Source organism: Vicugna pacos, chromosome 27, assembly GCF_048564905.1.
Source record: "Vicugna pacos chromosome 27, VicPac4, whole genome shotgun sequence".
NCBI lineage: Eukaryota > Metazoa > Chordata > Mammalia > Artiodactyla > Camelidae > Vicugna > Vicugna pacos.
This window is the reverse complement of record NC_133013.1, coordinates 19,745,287-19,768,640: the sequence shown is the minus strand read 5'-3', so window position 1 is coordinate 19,768,640 and position 23,354 is coordinate 19,745,287. Positions and strand designations below refer to the sequence as shown.

General features: G+C 46.4%; 1 protein-coding gene across 13 annotated transcripts in view; it reads left to right on the top strand.

Annotated features, from left to right (window-relative positions):
* Positions 1-9,344: 9,344 nt before the first annotated feature.
* Positions 9,345-23,354, top strand: part of CPEB1 (cytoplasmic polyadenylation element binding protein 1) — a 67,255-nt gene continuing 53,245 nt past the window's right edge. The window contains exon 1 of one of the 13 annotated variants that reach the window (XM_072950862.1): positions 9,345-9,636. Coding sequence is in view for 2 of the 13 variants with exons in the window: in XM_006198411.4 (XP_006198473.2) it covers positions 10,486-10,623 (138 nt within the window). In the remaining 11 variants the exon portion in view is untranslated. Of the gene's footprint in view, positions 9,637-9,666; positions 9,793-9,984; positions 10,176-10,447; positions 10,624-10,714; positions 10,940-11,022; positions 11,114-20,482; positions 20,565-23,354 lie in introns of those variants that run through there. The other 12 variants (XM_072950859.1, XM_072950860.1, XM_072950857.1 and 9 more) reach the window with 12 other exon arrangements.

Below are 23,354 nucleotides of genomic sequence, written 5' to 3'. Positions count from 1 at the left end.
GATTCTGGCTTACCTTTCCTTTCTTCTGGGTGCCTAAGGGGGTTGGCGAGGGTAGGGGAGAGCTCCTAAGAGCGACTATGTTTGACCCTTGTGAATGATCACTACTGACCTTCTAGGGGAGGCTGTGACTGACTCTCAGAGGTGACTCTGGTTGGACCCCCAAGATGACCATCTTTGAGTCTCCAGGTCCTTCTGTGGAAGAGGCATCTGATCAGGGACGGGGAGGCCAAGCTGGAAGAACTCCCTGGTCCTTTTCATGAGCCTCTGCAAAAATGAAGCCTTGTCGATGTCTGGCAGTCCATTTTGGTTCCCCTCACGGGCTCTTGGGAAGAAGAACTCATAATGTGGGGAATTCCTAAGCAGGTACAAGGTTCAGGCTATGTCAACTACATCCAGATACGGAGCCTAGGGCCCCCACCTAGCTGGGGAGATGACCCAACTGGCCATCTTGGAGGGGGAAGAACAGGAGATGTAGAACAGTGCTTCTCAAACTGCCGTTTATCAGATCCCCTGGGGATTTTGCTAACATGCAGATTCAGATCAGTAGGTCTGGGGTGGGGCCTGAGGTTCTGCATTTCTAACAAGATCCCAGCAACCCAGCAATGCTGTTGCTCCACAGACATACTTGAGTAGTGAGGATGTAGAGCCCTCCACACCTGGGCCAAGCCTTCTGGGGGTGGCAGTGAGACCCAGGGCCCTCCCTGGTGCCCTTCCCCGTGAGGAGAGAGGCTGAGCAGGCAGTGGTTCCTAAAGGTGTAAAAGGTGTTCTATTAACATGTGTTCTGCCAGAAAAAAAGAAGTGTAATCAAATATGTTTAGAAATCATGGACTGAAATGCAGTTAAGTTTATTTCCCACAGGCTTTTTCAGAGCCTTTACTATGTTAATGCACATTGTAACCCCCCACCCCCTCCTTCCAAGAGGGGCTAGAGCTCAGTGTTACCCATACTTGGTTTTGACCTTGGGATGCATTTGTCCCAAAGCATCTTGATTGACTGTATTACAGGAAACACACTCCAGTGATAGTTCGAGATGTGGTGCCTCAGCCCTGATCCTCCAAGACCAAGATTCTAGTTCTTTGATCATCCCCCCCAGGGCCCTGTCACTGAAGAGTCCCTGAGCAAGTCTGTCTGCGGAGAGACGGGGAAGCAGGTGTGGCCCTCTTCTCAGGGAAGAACAAAGGCAGTGCCAGGGGACAGCCCTGCCTCTGGCTCTGGGGACTTGCTGGGCTCTGTGGCACTGGAGAGCAGCTGGGGCTGCTGCTGCTTTGAGAGCCTTGGGGCCCCAAAGTCTTCCTGGAATCACTGTTTTTGTCACTGCAGGTTCTCAAATGGGACTGATCTACCAGACAAGGGCCACTTGAATGGTAGACTCGTTCTCACTCGTGTCTCTGAATCAGCACTGCCTGCAGCAGGAGAAAGAAGGTGGGGGCTTTTTTTTAAGAATTAGAACAAGGACCATCAGAGAATTCCTTACCAACCTGGACGTTGCTGCAGAGTTGACTTGGTGGGAACCAGAAGCCTATATATAAAGCATGCCGAGGAGCTCACAGACCAGGCTCCCAGAACCTCTTGGAAAGTGCCCCAGGATCTCCAACCCTGAGAGTCCAGAGCATGGGAACGTTGGTCAAAGCCCTGTGTTGGTTTCTCTGGAATGTGTCCCAGGCTGTGGGATTAGCAATAACAGCCCTTCTTAAGAGAATGGTTCTTGTGCGTGAGATTGTCTCCGGAGAGGCAGGAAGCAGGAGAGCAAGGTGTAAGCAGGGAGAGTCTGAGTCTGCAGCTGGGCAGGAGGAGGAGGAGCCCAGCTGGGAAGGCTGGGACTGCGGAGGCAGGCAGAGTAGCGATCTTCAACCCAGGAAGGGGAGGGGGCCCGTTCTGTTCTAGCGAATGAGCTGCGGGGAGAAAACGTCAGTCAGAGAGGAAGGGAGCCCTCAGCACAGCCCAGCCCAGCCCATCTCTTCCAAAACTCTAGGTCCATGGCTGAACCTCCCACAGCTCTGCCATGTTAGCATCCTTGAGTGAGCCTCTGCAGAGATAAGGCAGGGCCTACCTAGCACACATTTTGGGATCAGATTAGACAGGTCCTGGACCTGGGGGCGGAGGCCTCACTTCTTCCCAGAACATTCTTCTTTCCAACTCATATCATACCCCATATCTTGTCACTGATCCAAGTCTTGGCCACTGTGGTCACAGGCTTCCTGGATCTCATGTGTCCCGTGAACAGCACTGAAGGGGCAGCCAGGGCCCTGGACTACAGAGCAGACTGGGAAGGGCTCTTAGGCTGTGCTGGTGCAGAGGAAGGGGTGTGGGGAGGGGCCAGAAACGCACAGGGACTTCCACAGAGGCAGAAAGTGCCCCCTCCCCGCAAGGGCTGGGTAGAGCATTAGTGAGGACCCAGGAGGTCCATGTGTGGCCTGAGCCTAACTGCAGGCCTTGACAGGTCAGAGGACAGTGAACACAAGGAGGGGCTGGGAACGGGAGCCCAGTCCGGCATGGCTTCAAAGTGGTACTCCGGCAAGTGGGTAAGAGGAATGGCTTCAGCTTCCGCCAGGCTGCTCCAGCTGACCAGCTGCAATGATTGGGGAACAGACCCATCCAAAGACACCAAGGAAGCCACGACAAGGACCCCAGAGTTGGGGCATTAGTTGTACCCATGCCTGAACCCCTAGTCAGTCAGCCGCAGAGCTAGCCTCTGTGCTCGTTTAGCATCTTCAGCGGGGCATCTTGTGGGTGCACAGCCTACAGATCAGAGGGATGGGTTGTTGTGTGTCAGTATGTCAGTGTGTCAGCGTGAGGGGATTTTCCCTGGCCTGACTGGGCAAAGAAGGGGAAATAGGAAACTTCTGACCTCCCAGAATCTGGCTCCTGGACAGCCAGGATCCTCACCAGCAATTTCTTCCCTGCCTCCCCAGCCATATTCATGTCCCTCTCAGTGGCTCCCATTTCTACCATGGCTCCACATGAGGTGGGTGGGGGAAAGGTCTGCCTTAGGTCCCTCCTTCCTCATCGAGCACTTACTGAGCAGCTAGGCACTGTGGTGGCAAAGGACCTATAGGTTGATGATCAGGCAGGACTGGGGTGTGAACCATGGAGGGACTGCTCAGCTCAGTAGGTCCCGTCTCATTCCACCAGCCTGCAACTGGCTGCAGAGCTTGCAGGGTTGGGAGAGTCCCAGCTCAGGGGTGGGGCAGGAGAGCGGTGGGAAGATGTGCATGGACCGGGGTCCTCAAGGAGGTGAGCTGGGTCTTCTTTCTCTGATGGCCTGGTCAGTGTTGTCTCCCAGGGTCAAAAGAAGAACAGTGAACCGGTGCCTGGAAGGGTGAACCCCAAGAAGGAGTTTGGAGAACAGGAGATAATGTGGAACATATCCAAAGGCAAAGCAGTGCGTAACTTCTTGGCTCTTCTGCTTGATGGTGCTGGCCTGACCTCATTGTCTCTCCCCTGTCCCCCGTCCCCCTGACCTGTCCACTCAGAGAAAGCTCTGAGGGATGCACTGTTTGATCCTGATGGTTGGGAACACCCATCCTTATTCCTCCACTACTGCCCAGGATGCTTTGGGGTCACTGAGGCTTGGGACAGTGCTGAGAAGGGTGAGCAATGCTGGGGATGCCCAGACCCCCTGAATGTCACTTCTTATCTTGGTGCCAAGGGCCTTCTAACTTTAGTCCCTTTTCAGATCTGCCACCCAAGAGTCCACCTGAATGGAGCTTCCCCGTGGTGACGGAGAACAAAGGTTGCCAATGGCTCAGAAGAAAGCTTCTGTCTGGGATCTTTCCAGACACATATGTCCCAGTCTTTGAGAATATTAAAAATTTTTGAAGTATAATATTCATATAGAAAATTGTACAAATCACCAGAGTGCAATCTGATGAGCTGTCATAGAATGAATAACCTGCATGAACAACATCCAGACCAAGGAGCAAAGCGCAGCAGCACGCCTCACTCCCGCCTCCTTCTGGCTTGGGGCCGTGTTTTGTTTCACTCAGAGATCGATTGCAGAGCTCTGAGACGTTTCAACACCGACTGCAAATGGCATTGGGACCCCAGGAGGCCAGCACAGCCTTGTGTCTGGCAATGCCAACACGGCGGTACATGCTGCACTCTGGGGCTCCTGGGGACGTGCTACCAACAACCCCTGTGGCAGAGGCGGGGTTTGTGGAAACAAGTGGGGTGGTCTTCTTGGTGTGACTGAGAGAGAATGTGAGGAAACAGCTCTGAGGAAAAAGGAACTCTTGAGGGCTTGGGCAAGGTGACTCTGATCTAGGCCTTGATGTGCTAGGACCCCAGCATCTGCACCTGCAGAGGGAAGGCAGGGAGAGGTGAGGCCAGGAGAGGGTGAGCATGGTCCTTGTCACTAGGACCAAGGCAGGACTGAGCCCCTGGGCTCCTGACAAGAGTGGCTGCACTCTCTAGTAAATCTGTAAACTTCTCAGTTTCCTTAGCTGCAAAACGAAGGGGACTGCTTCTCAGGTTCCCATGTCTCTCCTTGTGCTGTGTGTGACTCTAGGAGCCTCTAACTCTGTTGCAAGCATCTCAGGACAACTGGCACTCACCTTCAGCTGTGATTGGTGAGGAAGCCGACATCCAGTGATCCCTGCTTCCTGGCATTTGCACCCTTGTGTCACCCCCTCCTACATTTTATCAGGGTTAGTGTGTGTAAACAATAGGATGTTGCAGAGTGATAGTGTGTCATTTCTGAGATGAGATTTTGATAGTCACTGTACCTCCATCCCTGTCTCTCTGGTCACATTTGCTTTGGAGAAAGCCCACAGCCCTCCGGAGAGGTCCATGTGACAGGGAACTGAGTGAGCTTGAGGCTGAGCTTGGAAGCAGATCCTCCAGCTGCAGGCAAAGCTTCAGATGACTGCCGTTCTGCCTGACAGCTTGACTGCACCCTCAGGAGAGCCTGAGCCAGAATGGCCCAGCTAAGTCAGCCTTGGATTCCCAATGCTCAGAAATTGTGTGAGATACTAAATATTTGTTGTTTTAACCTGCTTAGTTTTGGGGTGACTTAACAGCATAAATTAATACAGTCCAGCCCTCGACTCATCTCCCAGGGTGTTGGAAAAGTCCTCAGAGGGAGCCTGGACCACTGGCCTTGAGCTTCAGAGCAGTTTGCTCCCACGTTCAGTGTCAGTGGTGTGCTGGAGCTGGCTCGTACCGGCTCATGAGCACCGGCTGGCATCAAATTGGTAGTTTGAAATTGGCCACGGTAGGAGTATTTATGCCACAGAAATAGATGAATACAAATCACTCCCCTCCCTGCAGCCAATTGCCAGACATTTACCAGCACACCCCTGCCCTTATCTCCATCTCTTAATCTCTTTAAACAATTGCATTTTAAGTTTAAAGAATAAAATTACTGCTTGGGTACTGACCACCTGGTTTATGAATTAAAGCACTCATCAACTCCTCGTTTCACGAGCTCGTCTCTCCCCACCTGAAGTAAATGACTATTCTGCATTTTCTGCTTATCAGTGCCATGCATGTTTTTGTACTTTTACTACATACATGTGTTCCTAAACAATCTATCGTATTGTACTTCGTGACGGTAACGTACTGCATATATTCAGATTTTATGCAAATGGCGTTGTAGAATATGTATTCTCCTATGTCCTGAGTTTTTCACTCAATGTTGTTTGAGTCATCCATGTTGATATGATTAGCTTTATTTCATTTACTTTTGCTTATATACAGTATTCCATTGTATGACTAGACCACAATTTGTCAATCGACTCTCCTGTTGATGGGGATGTAAGGTATTTTATATTTTATTTTTGCAATTTTGAATCACACAGCTACTGGCATTTTTACTCCTGCCCATTTTAACACGTGGGAAAGTTCCTCTAAAGTGTTTCCCTGCGAGCGGGATTGCTGGGTCTTAGAGTATACTCACCTGCAACTTAACAACATTGCCAAATTGCTCACCAGAGTAGCTGGACTTCATATCAAGAACGTTCACTGCACTTTCATTCATAATCCTCTGGTTCAAATTGCCAATCAACAGGAGAATGGAGAAACAAATTATGGTATACCCATATAACAGAATACTACTTAGCAATAAAAAGGACTGAACTACTGCTACCTGCAACAACATGGATGAATCTCACAGGTGCTGTGTTGAATGAAAAAGGCCAAAAGCTTATGTGAATGCTTAAAACAGAATGAATCTGTGAGGAAAGTAGTAAGATATTAGTTACTTCAAGGAGGAGGGGTAAACTAGGAAGAGCTTGTGATGAAACCCTGTGGGGTTCTGGAAGGATTCTATGCCTTGATGGGTGGTGGTTATGCAGGTAAAAAAATCATCAAGCTGTACACCTAAGCTTATACGTTCTGTTCACTCTCTGTATGTGGTTTATCTCTTAATTCAAAACATGCAGAAAACAAAAGTCACAAAGTGGTTGAACCAGTTTACACCCTTCCTGGCGGTGAGCCTGCTGTTGGGATAGTGAGCCTTGTTCACTTTGTCTGTCTGGGAGGTGTGAAATGGTATCCCACTGCTTCATTTGCATCTCCCTGGTTATTGGTGAGGGTAGGCATCTGGTGATACAAACAAACATTGGACATTTGGGTTTTCACTCCTGTCAACTGCCTGTCCCCATCTTTGCCCATTTTTCTATTTGTCTCATTCTAGAAGTTCTTATATATTCTGAAACTAGTCGTTTATAGATCAAGTATTGCAAATGCTTTCTTCCAATCTATGGCTTGTTTTTTCAAGTTTTAAATATCTTTTGATAAACCAAGGTGTTAAGTTATGATATAGTCAATGTCCCTTTATATCCTGTGCTTTTTTGTCCCATATTTACAAAATTTGTCCTCATGCTGCGGTAATAAAAATATTCTAATATTTTCTTTTAAAAATTTTTCAAGTAATACTTTACATATTTCTATTTTAACCCATTTAAAATTTACATTTGTGGATGATGAAAGGTAGGGCTGATTCACTTTCTTTTGTCCCACTTAAAAGGGCACAAAAAAAACCCAAAAAACAAAGAACATGGTTTCTTCTGCACAGAGCCTGGCAGAAGTTGAGTAGACACCATGTGCTCACTTTACCTTGTGGTCTTGAGTTCCTAAATGAATTCCTCTTCTGATCTTTTTCAACCAGGAAAATTATTTTCTCCCTGCAGTCTCTTTTCTTCTTTTAGCTCTCTGCCTGCTGTGGAGGCACTGAACACCTGAGCATATAAAAGACTACAGGGTCACTCCTGTCCCTCCAGTGCATGCATTTAAAAGTCCAGCCAATTACGGTTACACTTAAAACCTGTATTCTAAATCTGGGGCTTGACTGCAGAGATGGTGCCAGGCATAGCTGGGCTCAAAGGCTGTTTGTTGACTGGGAGAATGGATAATGCTGCCTGTTTGTTCCTGTTACTTCTGCCAGTGACCAGCTGTGGGGACTTGACCAAGTCATTTAACATCTCCACCTCTGCCACTTTCCACACCCTGCCCTGTGGATCGTGGAGCACTTCTGGTTAGGGGCACTGTTCTTCCTGTAGAACCTGCAGCCCTGGCCACATCAGGCAGGGAGCAAGGATTCACCAAATACATGCCCGTCTGTGGATTCAGCCACCCCTTCCTTCATTGCCTACAGTGAACTCTGGGTCCGTCAGCAGGTAGTGTACACATAGGGTGCTGGATGTTTTGTTCTTATCTGGTTAAGGCTTCAGGCTCTGAAGTTAGAAGACTGCCTAGGTTTGAGTCTCCACTCCACTTCTAGCTGGGAGTCGTTGAGCTAGTTCCTTGACTTCTTTGAGCTTCAGTTTCTTCATCTGCAAATGGGTTAACCCAGGTAAAACACTTAGAACTGTGCCAAGCACACAGTAAGTGCTCAGTGAAAGTCAGCTGTTATTATTACCTGCAACACAGAGTTCAGAAAGAGGAATTTTATGCAGCAGAAATTTCTGTTCCAAGTCACCTGAAAGATACTTTCATTTTCCTATGGCTGGGAGTTTTAAAATATGAAAGAGCTCCCAGATGCCTGTTCCCCTGGGCACAATTCCAGGTTTCAGGTTCTTATCTTACTCAGGTTTGGGTCAGGGACAAGGAAGAAATGGAAAGGATCACAAGTTAGCAGCCAATGAGCTGCATGAGGCCCCTGGACATGCTAGCCGTGGCTCTTTAAATTTCAGTTAGTGACCACATTTAAAATTAGATTTCACATTAAAAAACAAAACAAAACTGCATTTACAGCTTGTCTTGAAAGATCTGGCTGGGCTGGGACCTGCATGGTATCCATAAGCTGGTTGCCTTTTTAGATGTGCCTTGGGCCTTCTTGGTACTCTCACCTATCCTCACTTGGCTCCTGGGCTGTAGGTATTTGGGTGTGGCACCCCTTGACAGGACAAGCAAGATACACCACTTTGCATGAGCTGTCCTTTGCTGTTTGTGGGCCAGGGTGAGACTTGTGGATGGGCTGCTTTGAGAGAAGGAAGAGCCCCAGGTAGGTCCTGGTGTGGGAGGGTTCCAGTGAAGCTAAACCAGAAGGTGTGGATTCCTGGGTAGCTGGAATGGGCCATTTTGAGGAGGGAGGGCAAATGGCTAAGCAGCAAGTCTGAAGGAGAGAGAGGGTAGAGCAGTTTATAGCTAGGGGGTATGCCAGGGCCCCCTCTTGTCCTGCCCTAGCAGCCAACACCCTCTCTGCTCATGATCTCAGCAACCCAAGAAGCTCCCACATGGGGATATTCTATGGATCGAGACCGGCCAACTCTCACTGTCACTCTGAGTCCTCCTGTGGACTTCTACTCCAGCACTGGTTCTTACCCTCACCTTCTCCCATTAATTCTCCTGCAACAGTAGACTAGACCTTGACTTCCTCTCCTTCCATTGCCCTAGACAGAAAACTACAGGTATCTGCCGCCCTCCCCTTAGCATCAGATCCAGGCCAGCCTCACCAGCCTGCCAGGAAGGCAGCAGTTGCTTCTTCCCAACTGCCAGGAGGAGCCTTAAGCATAGTAAATGCTTTATAAAATTGTATTACAATGATGAGGTAACACAAGTTCAACACTTAGTAATGCTCAACAAACGCTGGTCCCTTTCCTCCCCACTCCCTCGTTTCTCCCCTTTTCTGTCCAACCTTTGCTACATTTCCAGTAAAATCTTAAAAGAGATCTGATACTGCCATTCTTCTGTTTACAATTCTTAATAGTTCCCCGCTGTCTGTAAAATAATGGCCCTTCACAAACTGGGCCCAGGCTTCCCTCGCATTATACTGCGCCCGGGTCAGATGGAGCCGTTCTGTTCAGTCCTCCTTCCCAGCCTTTGCTTGCTCTCCCCCTCCTGGCACGCCATCTCCGCCTCTGCGCTTGCCTGGAGCTTCCGGTCCGCCCCGCCCCGGCTACCCCAGGACGCCTTTCCCGACGACAGCCCGACCCACGGTGTCTCTCACCCCGGGACCCCCGCCCTGTCTCTTCTCCCCATTCGGAGAAGTTTCCTGTCGCAGTCCGGCAAGAACGTCGGAAGCGGTTTCCCCAGGGAACTGCGGTACAAAGAGGCCCCCTGGTGTTTTTGGAACTTTCCGGGATCCCCGGACGCCGGCGCACCGGCCCCCGCCCCCGACCAGTTCCAACACACGGAGCAGCCAGTCTAGAGTGAGCGCGCCTCCTGGAGCCCAAGGAGCGAAGGCTCGGACCGGGGTACGTAGGGTTGGCTTTCGCCGGGAGAGGTCCTTGGAAGGAACGGAGCGTGGACACTGTAAAGAGGGCTTTACTGACAAAGCATATTGCCGCCCCGTCGCAGAGGCTTGTAAATCGCGTCCTATTTCATAAGGGGTAAACTGAGGCTCAGAGGAGGTGAGTGCCTTGACCAGGGTAACTAGGTGAGTGGCGTGCTTAACTTGGGCCCTTGGCCTCTCAAGGGTACAGCTGTGGCCAGCAGCCTCCGCGGCGGCCGAGCCCTCCCGGGTCCAGGCGCCTGGCTCCGGGTGGGCGACTGAGCCCTCAGCGCAGCACGCTGGAAGGGGCGGGGCCCCGGGCGGGGCCGACACAGGTGCCTCGCATCCGGCCGGGGGGCGGCTCCGCGGGGCTTTATAAGCCGTCCAGAGTGCGGCGCTGTGCGCGGCTCGCTGCAAAAATAGTGCCCACGTGTCTGCGCGTCCCTCGCCGTGCCGGCCAGCCGCCCGCCGGCCGGTCCGTCCTTCCCGCAGGGCCACGCCAGCCCCATGGCGCTCCCGCTGGTAAGAGTTGCCTGCCGCCCGCCAGGGCGGGGCTGGGCGGGGCCGCGGTCCCGAGCGAGACTGCTAACGGTCCGCGCGCAGCCTCGGCCGGCTCCGCGGTACCCTCCCCCGCCCCCCGTGTGCGCGAGTCCCGGGCGGGGCGCGGGTCACGTGCCCGCGGGCGTGGGGCCTCGTGGAGGGGTGTGTGGCGAGGGGGGGTAGGGAGACTCCTCGTGACTCAGGGCCTTTGGGCTTAAAGGCGCCGCGGCCCTCCGGGGGCGGCCGGTGGGGCCTCCGAGTGGCGCTGCAGACTGCCGGTGCCCTCGAGTGTATGTCTAGACGGGAGCTGACCGGACGGAAGGGCGCACCCGCGTCCAGAACACTTCCTTCTCCCGCAGCCGTCGCATGTGAGACCCGAAGCCACCGGCGCTGGGAGCTCACGCGCCTCGCAGCGTCCCCCACGAGTCGCGTTCGTACCCAGTGGGCGGTGGGGACGGGCGGCCTGGGTGGGGCGGGGCTGCTGGTGGCAGAGACCCCCGCGTTGGGCCTCCGGACACCTGAGATTGCCACGACGGCAGCGGGCGCGGCTCCTTTAAGGCGGAGGGATCAGGCCCCTCGTGCAGTCGGCACGCACTTCCTTGGCCCAGGAGGTCACGTGGCTTCACACGTTCGATTGGCGCAGGAGCTGGAATTCTGGGGGCGGGCTTGGCTAGGTAGGGTTGAGCGCGAGTGGGTGGCTCGCACGTGCAACGTGGCCTCGCTCTGGGGAGCCTTGAGGCTCAGAGGTGGGTCCTGCGGCCATGGGTGGGGGTCATGCATGCCGCGGAGATTCCTCAAGCGTGGAGCTGAGCTAGGCCGCACCAGCCTCTGTTTTCTCCCCCGCGGGCTGCCTGGCCAGTGGAGAAGCGTGCGTGTGGTCATGGCTTTGTCATTCTCTCCTCAGTCCAGGGCTGGACCAGGTACCCAGACGTCGGTGAGGGGTTGGGTGCCTGGTCAGCTCTGGTCTCAGGTTTGGTGGAGCAGTGGCTTGGGAAACAGCCTGGTTGCTTCTTAGGCTTGTGCCTGCCCCGAGCCCCGGGGGGAACAGGGGTCTCAGACCAGGAAAAGGTCACTCACCTTTGGTTGTCCCACTTGGCGTCATTCCCCCGGCTTTTTCCCTGCGTGGGTGTTCTCTACCGTCAGGTCGACCCTGACTTTCTTGCGTGGTTCCCAGAGGGCCCAGGCAAGGCCCGGCTCTTTGTAAGTGGCCTAGCGCCGCCCAAGAGACCGAGAAAGACCAGGTGGACACCTGGGCTCTGGAGCACATCCTCGTGTGCACGGGTTATTTTTTGGTGGCACTTTGTGCCTTGCAGGCCTTGCCCCTCGGCATGGTGCCCTGCTCCAGGTTGCACTCCAGGAGAGCTCTCAGAGGCGGGGTTGCTGGCCATGGCCCCCCTCCCCCACCCCGCCCCGAGGCCTCGGCTCTGCTTAGCGCTGCATTTCGCTGGCAGCTGCCTCCTTTGGTCTCCGTGGCTACCGATCTGCCGCCTCGCTTTCTCCAGCACCTGAGCAAACCGCTGGTCTGCGTCATTTGCAGGGCGAGAGGGGCCAATGGGTCGGAGCTGGTTCTCTGGAAGTCACAGGTGGCCCTCTTGCCTCCCGTGTGCCCCTCAGGTGACAGAGCTGACATGTGCCAGCTGGAAGTGTGTGTCTCTTGAGGATAGTTTGCACCCTTAGGTTCTGGTTGTGTTTGAGCCCAGGGACACGTGCTGGGTTAAAAACAAAAATAAATGCAAACAGGCAGAAGGAAACCTTGGAAACCTCAGGCTGCTGGTGGTTTTCCTGGCGGGTTGGTTTTTATCGTAGGTAGAGGAGTGGAAGGAAGTGCTGCATCTGGAGCTCCATGGAGTCTGGGCTGTCGGGAGCCCCTCAGGACAGGAGGGTTAGGGCTGACCACTGGTCTTGGAGCATCCTCACCGAGCATGCTTCGAGCTGAACTGTATTTACAGAGCACGTTGCTGTAGAGTTTGGCGTTTGTCACAGTGATGTAATTTAAACTTGAGGATTGACCTGGCAGTACGTGCTCAGTTTATAGCGCTAGGATTTGGGAGTTGACTAGCCTCTATGTAACTCAGTCTGTAATGTAGAAACACTTGCTTTTCTCCCTCCCCAGTGTTGTCTTAACAGACATCTCTCTGGCGCAGGCTCCCTGTGAGGATGGGGAGAGCTATGCTAGCCTCTACAGCAGGCAGGTTAGAGAGCTGATGCATAGGCCCTGAGTTAATTGATCTTTGTCTTCTCTTCTAGTAAAGCCAATCTCTTTTTTTTTAATGTAGCAATTAACAAATTATAAACACTACGTGGATCAAAGTAACATGTCTCTAGAGATTGGATTTAACCTGAGGGCTAGTTTGGGATCTCTGTCTTAAAACATCCCTTTCTGGTTTTCCCCCTATTTTGCAGATGATGAAAGGGGCTTAGAAATCAAGTCACAAGGCTATTAAGTGATAAAACTGGTGTGTGAACCTAGGTCTTTCTGGTGCCATAGCTCAACCTGTGATATGGTATTCTGGTATGTCGGGGGGGTCAGAGGGTTAATGGTGATGTGAATTGTATAGAAAATGCGATGATCTATGGGCTGGTCACATTTATAGGCAAATTGAGCCTCAGCTGCATTGGAGGGAATTGGAGGTTGCTGTGGAAGTCAGTGTGGGTCTTCTGAGCATTAGTGCAGCAGTGTTGATGTCAGGAGGAATGTGCTGTGTCTATCATTCCATGATGTGTGTCAGAGCAGTTAGCTGACCCTGAGAGAGCCAGAGGTCTGGAGAAGTCAGGCTCCTCCCACTGTGGGGGTGACCCTCCCAATCCTCTGCACAAAAGACTTTCCTCTTTCAGGACAGTTAAATTTCAGCAACATTTTTCTTCTGAAACAAGGCAAATTTGAAATTGTATAATTTGAAATTATATAATTGTTATAAGACCTGTAAAAGTAGAACAGGGCTTATTAAACCTCATTTTTTCTCTTTTAACTAAAATTCTCATAATTTATTTATATATATTTATATTGAAGTACAGTCAGTTTACAGTGTTCTATCAATTTCTGGTGTACAGCACAATATTTCAGTCATATAGTAACATACATATATTCATTATCATATTCTTTTTAAACCATAAGTTACTACAAGATATCGAATATAGTTCCCTGTGCTATAGCATGATGATATAACAGTATAAACAGTATAAACTTGTTTATCGGATTTTGTGAGAATCCTGTATTTTGAAATGAGAGACACTACCAGAGTTCAGTAGGTTTTCTGTGTGATTCAGTGGGTTTGTATATGTAATTCTTGGTGTGTTTGTGGGGGAGGGTAAGCTGTGAGTCTCTCTACTCCGCCATCTTGGCTTAGCCTAAAATTCCCATAATTTTGTCTCTTAGATTTCCAGGAAGAATAAATACGGGTTTTAGGAATACATGGTAAAATCTGGAGTAAGCTCCCGGGGCATAAAAGAGCCCTGCATCATGAATGAGGGGTTGGGGTTTCATTCTGGGCAAAACTCAGAATTCTATCAGTGTACACAGCCACACTAGCAGATGTAAAGTGATAGGTACCTTTATTTCTGTATCTTATCCCCAAAGGATATAAAGCAGTAAAGAGCATATTCAGAGACTTTACCAAAGAGATTTTTTAGTGAGAATGCAGACTCAAATACAAACCAGTGGAGTTTTTTTTTTTTTAACCTGTTGTCTGAGAAGTTTTTGGAAAGATGGAAACTGAAATGTTACCTGTCCCCGGCTGCTTCTTTAACTACGTTTACAGGCCAGGCACTAAGCTATGAGTTCGATGTTTGTGAATTGGAGATGGAGGGGAAGGGTGAGATGACTAAAGAAGCTCTCTGCTGGTATTTTAGTGTTCGTGTACTAGGTAGTATCTATGCAAAGTTTCTCATTCATTGTTTTCAGCTGAATGACTGTTCTCTAACGTTGATATGTGTTTGCTTAAAGGACAAATTCCAAACTCATTAGTGGGTAGTACTTCTGGGTTGAAGATTGAGATAGGAATGCATACTGAACCCAGATATTAGTGTTTAGGCTGTTGCTTCAGTAGCTAGTGGTAGAGGCAGTAAAAGAATCACTGGATCAAACAGCAAATTATTTTCTCTCATACGGAAGAGCTGTGCTAATCCCATCCTGTTCTACAAATCTGCTTTTCCTAGGCAGTATCTAAGCTGTACTGACTTTGGGGAGAACTTGCCAGAAAACCTGGGGGTAGGGGAGGGGTAGGTTGGAAGGGGGTTGGGCTAGAGATTGGAGTGGAGGAAGTTATATAAGAATTTTTGCTTCTCTTTGAATTAAAACTAAAGCACCAATTGCACCCTTTCAGTGTTTGGATTCTGCTGACCACCTCGCCTCTGCCCCCACACATTGCAGCTTTGGAAATGCATTTTGTTTTCTTTCCTGCAATTGTTGCAGCCTGATTTTAGTTACACCTGCTTATGCAAGCTTGTCATCGTCTGTAAGCACAGATTGCAAATGCTGAAAGTTTTTGTGTTCAAGATAGGACCCTCGAAACAAGGCATTTCTCAAGTATAGTAAATTGACTGAAAACATTGAACTGAAAGTGTAAATATTTCATATTTTCATAGGAAAGTTATCTGACTTTCCGTAAAAAGTCAGTTTCCAAATTTGAGAGTGTTGCATTTACATTCTAGACATAATTTTCAGAGTTTTGTTACAGGGATTTAAGAAGACTCCTGTTAGGAATTACTTTGCCTTCTTAATATAATGTGAATGTTTTAAAATAACAGATGTAGCAGGAACATTCCTAATGTTCAACTAAATAGAGTTGAGAGTTGCTTTCAGTGGTGCTGAAGAACTCTTAGGCGTGGATAGCCTTTGAATTCTACTTCACTTTTCAGTATTCCTGCGTGGCTGGAGTACCCTTTCAGATTATAGTGAGTTAACACTCTGTTTTAATATTTAAGACATTTTGTCGTGGCTTTCTTTGAGATAATTGGAGAATCCCCAGAGGACAGGTCTAAAGATTGATTTGTGTGCTAAAAATGGGTCATGGTTGCATGTAGCTGCTGATTCTGGGAGTAACTGGACTATAATAGTGTTACTGCTTTCTTTATTCCAGCCAGCACAATATGCTGACATGTACCATCCTGACAGGTTTAGTACTCTGGCCTGAAGTCTTCTTTGATAAAGACTTGGGAGTAGCTCTTCTCTTATTGAAGGAAAGCTGTTACCTTGAAGAGCAGATTGAGTTTTTTGTGTCTTTTGACAGAACGCTTAATCTCTTACTACTTAACACCTGTGTTCTCTGCATTCTGGCTTTGTGCTCCTGGTTTCTGGCTCTGACACCATCTGTCTCCTGAGTCTGCCCTTCCTCCTGAGACTTTTTTAAAGCTGTAATTTTGGAATTGTTTTCAAGCTCAAAAGGTGTTGGAGACCTGTCTGCCTCCCAGATAGAACTTGGAGTAGATAGCAAGCCCAGATTATAGTGTCTGACCATTTTCACAGACAAGGAGAATTAAGCGTAGAAGGAAAAGTGGTTGTTTATACAGTGAGAGGATGATAGAGCCAAATTGAAACGCAGGTCTTTTTATTTCCGGACTAGTGTTATTTCTAGAATTCCTGCACCTTGCCCTCTGCTATGCTGGTCTCTGATTATCTCATTGTATTTAAAATTTCCCAGTGGTTCATAAGACTCTATGGTTTCCTAGTTTTTCTTTGTCTGTCTGATAGATCTTTTCTTGTCCTGGCACTTACAGGCTTCCTCCTCCTCCCCCTGAGTGCTGTGTTCCCTCTGGTTCATTTTGTCGGCTCATCCTTGTTCCCTTATACAGAGGGCTTATGTATTCCTCTAGCACCAGTTCTCCCTCTGTGTGGTCAAGTTTTAGGTTGAGCGTTTTAGCCCTGGTTGTTCTCAAGACCCGTAGTTCTCATTAGCCTACTGAATAAATGTGTCTGTCTGAGGCATATTAAACCCAGAAGATCTCAAAACAACCAATTTCTTCTTTTCTTCATCTCCTGAGGCTAATCTAATTCTATCCCCTCCACCCAATTACTAGTCTGTTTTTTTCTCTTGGGGGGAAAGAACTGTGTTCGGGTGTATTTTTTTGTTTTAAAAATTTTTTTAGCCACTAAATTCCCCAGTACAGAAGGATGCTAGGTAAATACATACTTGTAGCTTTCCTTTGGAAACCTCTTCCCAGTTTCTGTAACGATAGAACCTTGATGCTGTCTAGCTCTTTGTCTCCCTTGGCCACTGTATCCTTCCATTCCTTCTCCATTCCCATTGCTACAACAAATTCACGTCTGCCTTGGATGAGTATTTTCAGTCTACTTGTTTCACCTTCCTTCTTAGTTATTCCTGCCTTTTCACACCTGTGTCTCTGTGTGGAGCTCCGCCATACTAATGGTCTTACTGCTCCCCAGACAGATTCCCTCAGACCTTTGATCCTTGGGTCTTAATGGGTAATTGTATCTTCTAAGCTGAGTGGTGAGCACTAGGTGAGAGGGCCTTTTCCCGTATCTTTTCTAACACCCCCGCCCAGATCACCACCATAGGAGTAACTAGTGAGGTGTTACTGATTAAATACAGGAGTTTTAAAATGAAACTCAAACTTCCCTTGGGTTTTTGGACTTGAAGAGGCTGAATTTGCCTCTGCCAGTCAGGAGGTTATGCCAGCTCCATCTGCCGCTTTTCCTTGTCATATTGCCCTACCTCAGTTTGGGAGGACCTCTTAATGATAAAGCTTCCAAATGTTTCAGGTGAAGCACAGAGAACAGTATTTTCCTGCCCTTGTAAGAGACTCCCCATACAGCTTCAGTCGCCACAGAGAAGTTCCCTGACCTGGTCTCACCTCCCCTCCTCTCCTGTTTCTCAGGCTGCCTTGATGCAGGAGGAAGAATAGGTTTGGAATCTGGGATCCTGATTTGAGTGCTAGTGCTCTATTAAGCTGATTGATTTGGAGAAAGATTCTCAGTTTTGCTAAGCATGTCTTTTTCTTTATATTGAGACGAGGTAAGCTCATAAATTCTTGTGAGGAACAGACCAACTTGGACAGTTGGTCATATGGGCCCTATTCTTGCCCTCTCCAGTTGGACTTAGCTTCCACTACTATCCCTTTTCTGCAGTTGTTGAAGAGTGTCCTCCTCCCTACTCAAAGAGCAGTTTTGTGTCTTGGAGTCCATCTTCTCTCATACCCTCAGGACCTCTTGGTCAGTTATCTCTGCTACATCTTTCACCTCTGTAAACATGATCATCTCTCTTCCATGTTTAGACCTTTCCTAATACGACCATCCCCTCCAGCAACCAGCCTCCCTGGCTTTCCTTAGCTTCCCTGTCAAGCTTTTGTACAGAGTAACCTCTCTATCTTTACTGCCTCACCCTTTCCTCATCAGTTAAATCCTTGAGATCTGATATCATAAGATCCTCTTCCCTCACACTTTCTGTTCTGGAACTCTTTTTACCAAGTTCATTTTTCCCGATCAAATCTTACAGACGTTTCTTGAGCCTTTCAGGATGTTTGCATTCTTTCCTGGATGTTCCTATAAGATCTTTGGAAAGTGCAAATTTGATTACCTAATCCATAAGTGGTGGTTCTCAAACACTGCCATCTCAGGATTTCTTTATACTCTTAAAATTTTGAGGCCGTCAAGAGCTTTTGTGCATGTGGATCACATCCATCAATTTTTACCCATTAGGAATTAAAACTGAAAAAAGTAAATTTATTTATTAGTTCCAAAAAAATAAATTCATGACATATTAATACAATTATATTTTCCAGAACAAACAAAAAAATGAGAAGAGTGAGCATTTTACATTTTTGCTGATCTCTTTAGTAGCTGATTTAATAGAAGAAAACTGGATTTTGTTGTCTGTTTTTGTATTTACTCTGTTGCCATGTGTTGTTTTGGTTGATGTATGTGAGGAAAATTTTGTTTCACACAGATACGTAGTAGGGAGAGGAGGAGTATTTTAATAACCTTTTCAGATAACTGTGACTATTCCTCTTTGGTACTACACCAAAACTCATGTGGTAACTTTCTAAAGGTTAAAGTTTTCCCTCAGTATCCATGGGGGATTGGTTTCAGGACCACCCCCGCCAATGGGTACCAAAATCCAGTCATGTTCCAGTTCCGTATATAAAATGACACCATATTTACATATAACCTGTATCTTCCCATATACATTGTCATTTCTAGATTACTTATACTATGTAAATAGTTGTAAATACGCTGCAAGTGCCATTTAAAATAGTTGCCAGTGCATGGAAAAATCAACTTTTGATTTTTGGAACTTTCTGGAATTTTTCCTCTAACATTTTTACTCTGTGGTTGATTGAATCTGCAGATGAGGAACCTGGGGATACAGCTCTAATTGCAACAGGTAGTGTGAAGCCATGTACTCTTCGTGCACTGTTGTATTAATCTAATGCACTGGTCTGTCTTGCACTTTGGATGAGTCATCGACCTATGCCTGATCTTGTAACATATTTTAATCATTTGATAAATAGTTCATTGAGTTATGCAATATTGCAGATGTTGACCACTGGTTAATAGCATCACCAGTCTTATCAGAAAAATCTTTTAAGGTGTTGAGGAAGGTGTCAGGTTCAAGTGGTGGCAGATAAGGGTTTTTCCAGAATTCATATTTTTTCTTCAAAGCTCAAATTTTTATCATTAGCAACAAGTACTGATATTTATTTGTTTTTTGAAGTGACTCGCTTACTTTGTTTTCAAGATAATGTTTGCAAAATACCCAAAGTTGATAACCATAGAATGTCAGTTGGTTTTTCAAGTAGAAAAGATGTTTCATTTGAAAAATAAAAAAAGAGGCTACTTCTTGAAACTCAAGCACATAAATACTTTTTATTGAGATCATCATTGTACTTTGGTATGAAGCAAATGGGCTTTACACGTAAACTGTGTTCATTTGTCTCACAGAATATTAAAGGCATGTACTCAAAGGCTGAGATTTAATAAAATTTTTACTGCTTACCCGAGAAAACTTGTAAGTCTGGCTTTTTCTGGGAATTCATAGTGTAAAGAATACAGTAACTACTGCTGCAGTTTACTGGCAGTGCCTTGATTGCCGCTGAGGTGTCAGTTTTACGCACTCCCATTGTTTTTGTACCATCAGTGCAAATGTCAACATAGTGAAAGAAGAAAGTGATATCTTAGAATTATGAAAATAGTTTTGACTTTGTGGACCTCTGAAAGGGCAGGTCCACAGCCTTCGCTTTGAGAACCCCTGCCACAGAGTAAGGCCAGACTCCTTAGTTAGCATTCAAGGCCCATCATGGTCTGACTTGAGCTTAGTGGCCAAGTTTAAGCCCTACTGGTCTATTCCTTGAACTTTTTTAAAATTGAGGAATAACATACATGCAGTAAAAGGCAGTAGATATTAGTGTATAACTTGATCAATTTTTACATATTTATGTATTATTTTTATACATCATGCAGATCAAGATACAGAACATTTCCAATACTCTGTAAGGTTCCGTTGTGCCCTTTCCACTTTGTATCCACTGCCCCCCCACCCCAGAGTTACTACTCTTCTGCCATCTGTTGTCATCAGTTGGTTTTGCCTGTTTTTGAACTTCTTGTGAATCATGTAGTGTGTACTCTTGAGTTTGGCCTGTTGTTCATTTAATTTAGTATCTGAGGTTTCTATAAGTTGTAGTACAGAAGGTTTTTTTTTCTGTATAGTACTACATTAGAGATGTGAATATCCATCTTACAGATGTTATAGATGTGAACAGTTTATCCATACTTAACGCTTATGGGTGTGCAAAAAAATGAGTTAACATAGCAAACCTAACTGCTGTCCTTTGACTAGTGTTTGGGAACTTGGATTTTGAGTTCCCACCATTCCCAGAACTGGTAAGAGTGACTTACTATACTTAAACTGCACAAACAGTATGGTTTATGCTAAACCTTTGCTTTCCTCTTGGAGTCTGAAATTTTGGTATATTCCAGACAGAGGCTGCCTGTGTGACCAGCCCTCAGTAAAATCCCTGGGTGCCAAGCTTTCTTTGTGGGCAACATTTCACACATGTCACAGTTTGTTGCTGTGGGAATTAAGTATGTTGTGTGTGACTCCCCTGGGAGGAGGACCCTTGGAAACTTGCACCTGGTTTCCCCTAGGCATCTTTTCACCTTTGCTGGCTTTGCTTTGTATTTTCTGACTGTCATAAATCTTAGCCATATATGCTGAGTATACCTATATGCTGAGTTCTATGAGTCATCCTAGTGAATCATGGAACCGGGGGGTGGTCTTGGGGACCCCTAACACAGCAGGCATTCGTTTTTGTTTCTTTTCAGATTTTGAGTATAATGAACTTGCCTGGAATGAACTAAGTAGAAAATATACTTCTGAGTGACAGTGATGAAATTGGGGGACATTTGTCAGTAATAAGGTACTGAGCATATCCAGGCACTTTATAGAATTCTCATAACCACAAAGCCTACAAAGTAGGTGCTGTACTCCGTTTTGTACCTGAGGCATCCAGGGCTCACAGAAGATACTAAGTGGTAAACTTGGTATTTGTACTCCAAAGCTTTTCTTTTTACTTTTCAAAACAATGAAGTTTTGGGGGAGGATTCTTCCCTGTGGAAAAGGGAAATGCTTTTTTTCTGATTGTAGTCCCCCCCATGCCCTTTCCAGTTAAGGATTATTGCTGTAGAAAACTACTGTTTCATAATGGGAGTGTCAATGCCTGTGAAAGAGCACAAAATTGTGATTTGCTATAAAATAGCGTATATTAACAGAAATTCCTAGTGAACCATTCTTTCTGATAATAAGTAGGTATATGTATAACTGGTTTCATCTTGAGGCCATTTTTATCTAGTAATGGTAAGAATTACTGTTCTTCTTTTCTAGCACTGCCAGGTAATTCTTCCTTTTGATCCATGATTTTCAATAGTACCGAGGTTTGTGTTCTCTTATATGTTTCTAATCTCTAAAGCCTGCTGTCCTATCCATAGTGAAAGACCAAATAAAGGTCAAAAAAGCTGCACATGATCTCACTTTATAGCAAGATATGCCAGAAAATAACAGTGAACGCTATAAGCAATAATAGCATAGCCAAGGAAGAAAACCTATTTTTTGTCATGGTGAAACATGAGTTCATAAAACTCAGGCCTATAAATTGATTGGAGTTAGAATATACAAAGTAATGGTGTAGATAGAAGGTTTCTGTTTCAAAAATGAGAAACTATGCCTTTACCTAACTGGAGAATTTTTAAAAAGGTAACTATGTTCTAGAGTAGGTTCAGGTTTTAGGTAGTTTGATTTTTATCATGTCTTTAGTCTTGTAATTGAGCTTTTTAAATGAAATGATTAGGAAGACTAGGCATGGAAGGGCCTGGGGTATTCAAAGGAATAGTTGGCCTGGGTTTTTAGTTCATTTTTCTCCTTTAAAGAGCAAGTAGATTGTATTTCTTCAAGGATCCCTGTGGTGGTTTCTGACCCCTTGGTGTAATAGTAAAAATACTACTGATAGCTGACATTGATTTGTTCAGTACATGATTACGTACCAGGTACTCTGCAAGCACATGATGTGTATTCATTCACAAAAAGCCCTATGAAATAGTAGTATTACTTTTATCCCTATTGTCCACATAAAGAAAGTGGTAGATCTCTTCCCCATCAGACATTGCTGGCTTTGGTCTTTTTTTCTCCTTCTAAATTGGTTACTCGAGGCAAACTGTTGGTTCTTACTGATCTGATTAAGCAATTTTGGGGTATTTACTTTTTTAAATTATATTTTTACTTTTTAAAATTATATTTTTACTTTTACTAATTATATAAAGTCTTGTAGATCTCTCATTTGGTGTACTTAAAGGGATGGAGGGAGGCATTCCATATGTCATTTCCCTCAAGTTTGGAGGTTTTGGTGTATGTTCCTTCTGGGAATGGGGCAGAGTTGGCCAGGCATATTCTTGTGTGCTTTATTTTTAAATTTTGTTTTGGTGGGGAGGCAGTTAGGTTTATTTAGTATTTATTTATTCTTAGAGGATGTACTGGGGATTGAACCCATGACCTCATGCATGCTAAGCATGTGCTTTACCACTTGAGCTATACCCTTCCCGCGCCAGGAGTATTATTAGATTTTTTTTCAGGCTATTGAGATGGTAAGAATCTTAGACCTTCCGCTCTCCTGGTGGTGGTGGGGCCGGAGGCAGGGGTGGGGGAGCACGTTTCTCCCCGAAAATCTTCAGATCAGCATCTTTCCTGTGGACTACTGTAACACTTTCATCACTGGTTCTCCTGCCTCCTGTCTTTCATGTAATTGCTCATGGTTTCCTTCTAAGAGTCACATATGGTTACCATTTACTTGCCATTAAGTGTGGCCAGGATCTGGTAATCATAGTAAATAAAAATCAGGTTAATTTTTATATATTAAGAGGGGACTTTTAAAGTGCGGAGACTTTTGATGTAGAAGATAATTTTAACTTCTTAACCTGGCATATGAGGTCCTCTTTCTAGTCCACTTTCTTCTCCATACCTAATGCTCCACCACACTGGACCTCTTTTGTTAATGTTGCTCTGTTCTCTGTTCCTCAGACCTCCCTCTTACCCTCACTTCCAGATACATTCTGTTCCTCTGAGTCCCCTCGGCTTAGAGGACAGTGTATGTTTACAGCACATTGTAGCTTGTGTTGTGGTTGTTCACGACATAATCAGGTTTAGTTCCCTTTCTAGACTTAAAATTTTTTTTGGCTAATCTGCCTACCCTTAGAATGCAGCTGTAGGTAGCGGGCAGTTGGTTAATGTTACCAGGCGGATTAGGCAGTGAAGGAATGAAGCATGTCACCTTAAGGTCTTCAGATTGATTGTGAATGCTTATATTTTAGCCTTTGTAAAGTTGCCTTATTGAAGCTGAGAATCATCTTAGAAATCTACAGTTGTGAAAAGGGGCTTGTGTCAGTAGATTTATCCATTGTCAGTGGCATCTCTCTGGAAAGCTTGGGAAAACAACCTTGCAGGTCTTTGTATTCTGGTCATCCTCATAGTTTGCAGAGGATACCAGTCTTTTCAAGAGCTTGAAAATGATATGGGACTCAAGTTTGTCCCTTTAAGGCCATCCTGCAGAGTTTACAAAGTTATAGATGTTTCTGGTCATTCTCATGCTTATACCTAGACTTTAATAGTCTAAACAAAATAACACCAGGCTTTTTTGGGTTGTGTTTTGAGGTAGTCAGCT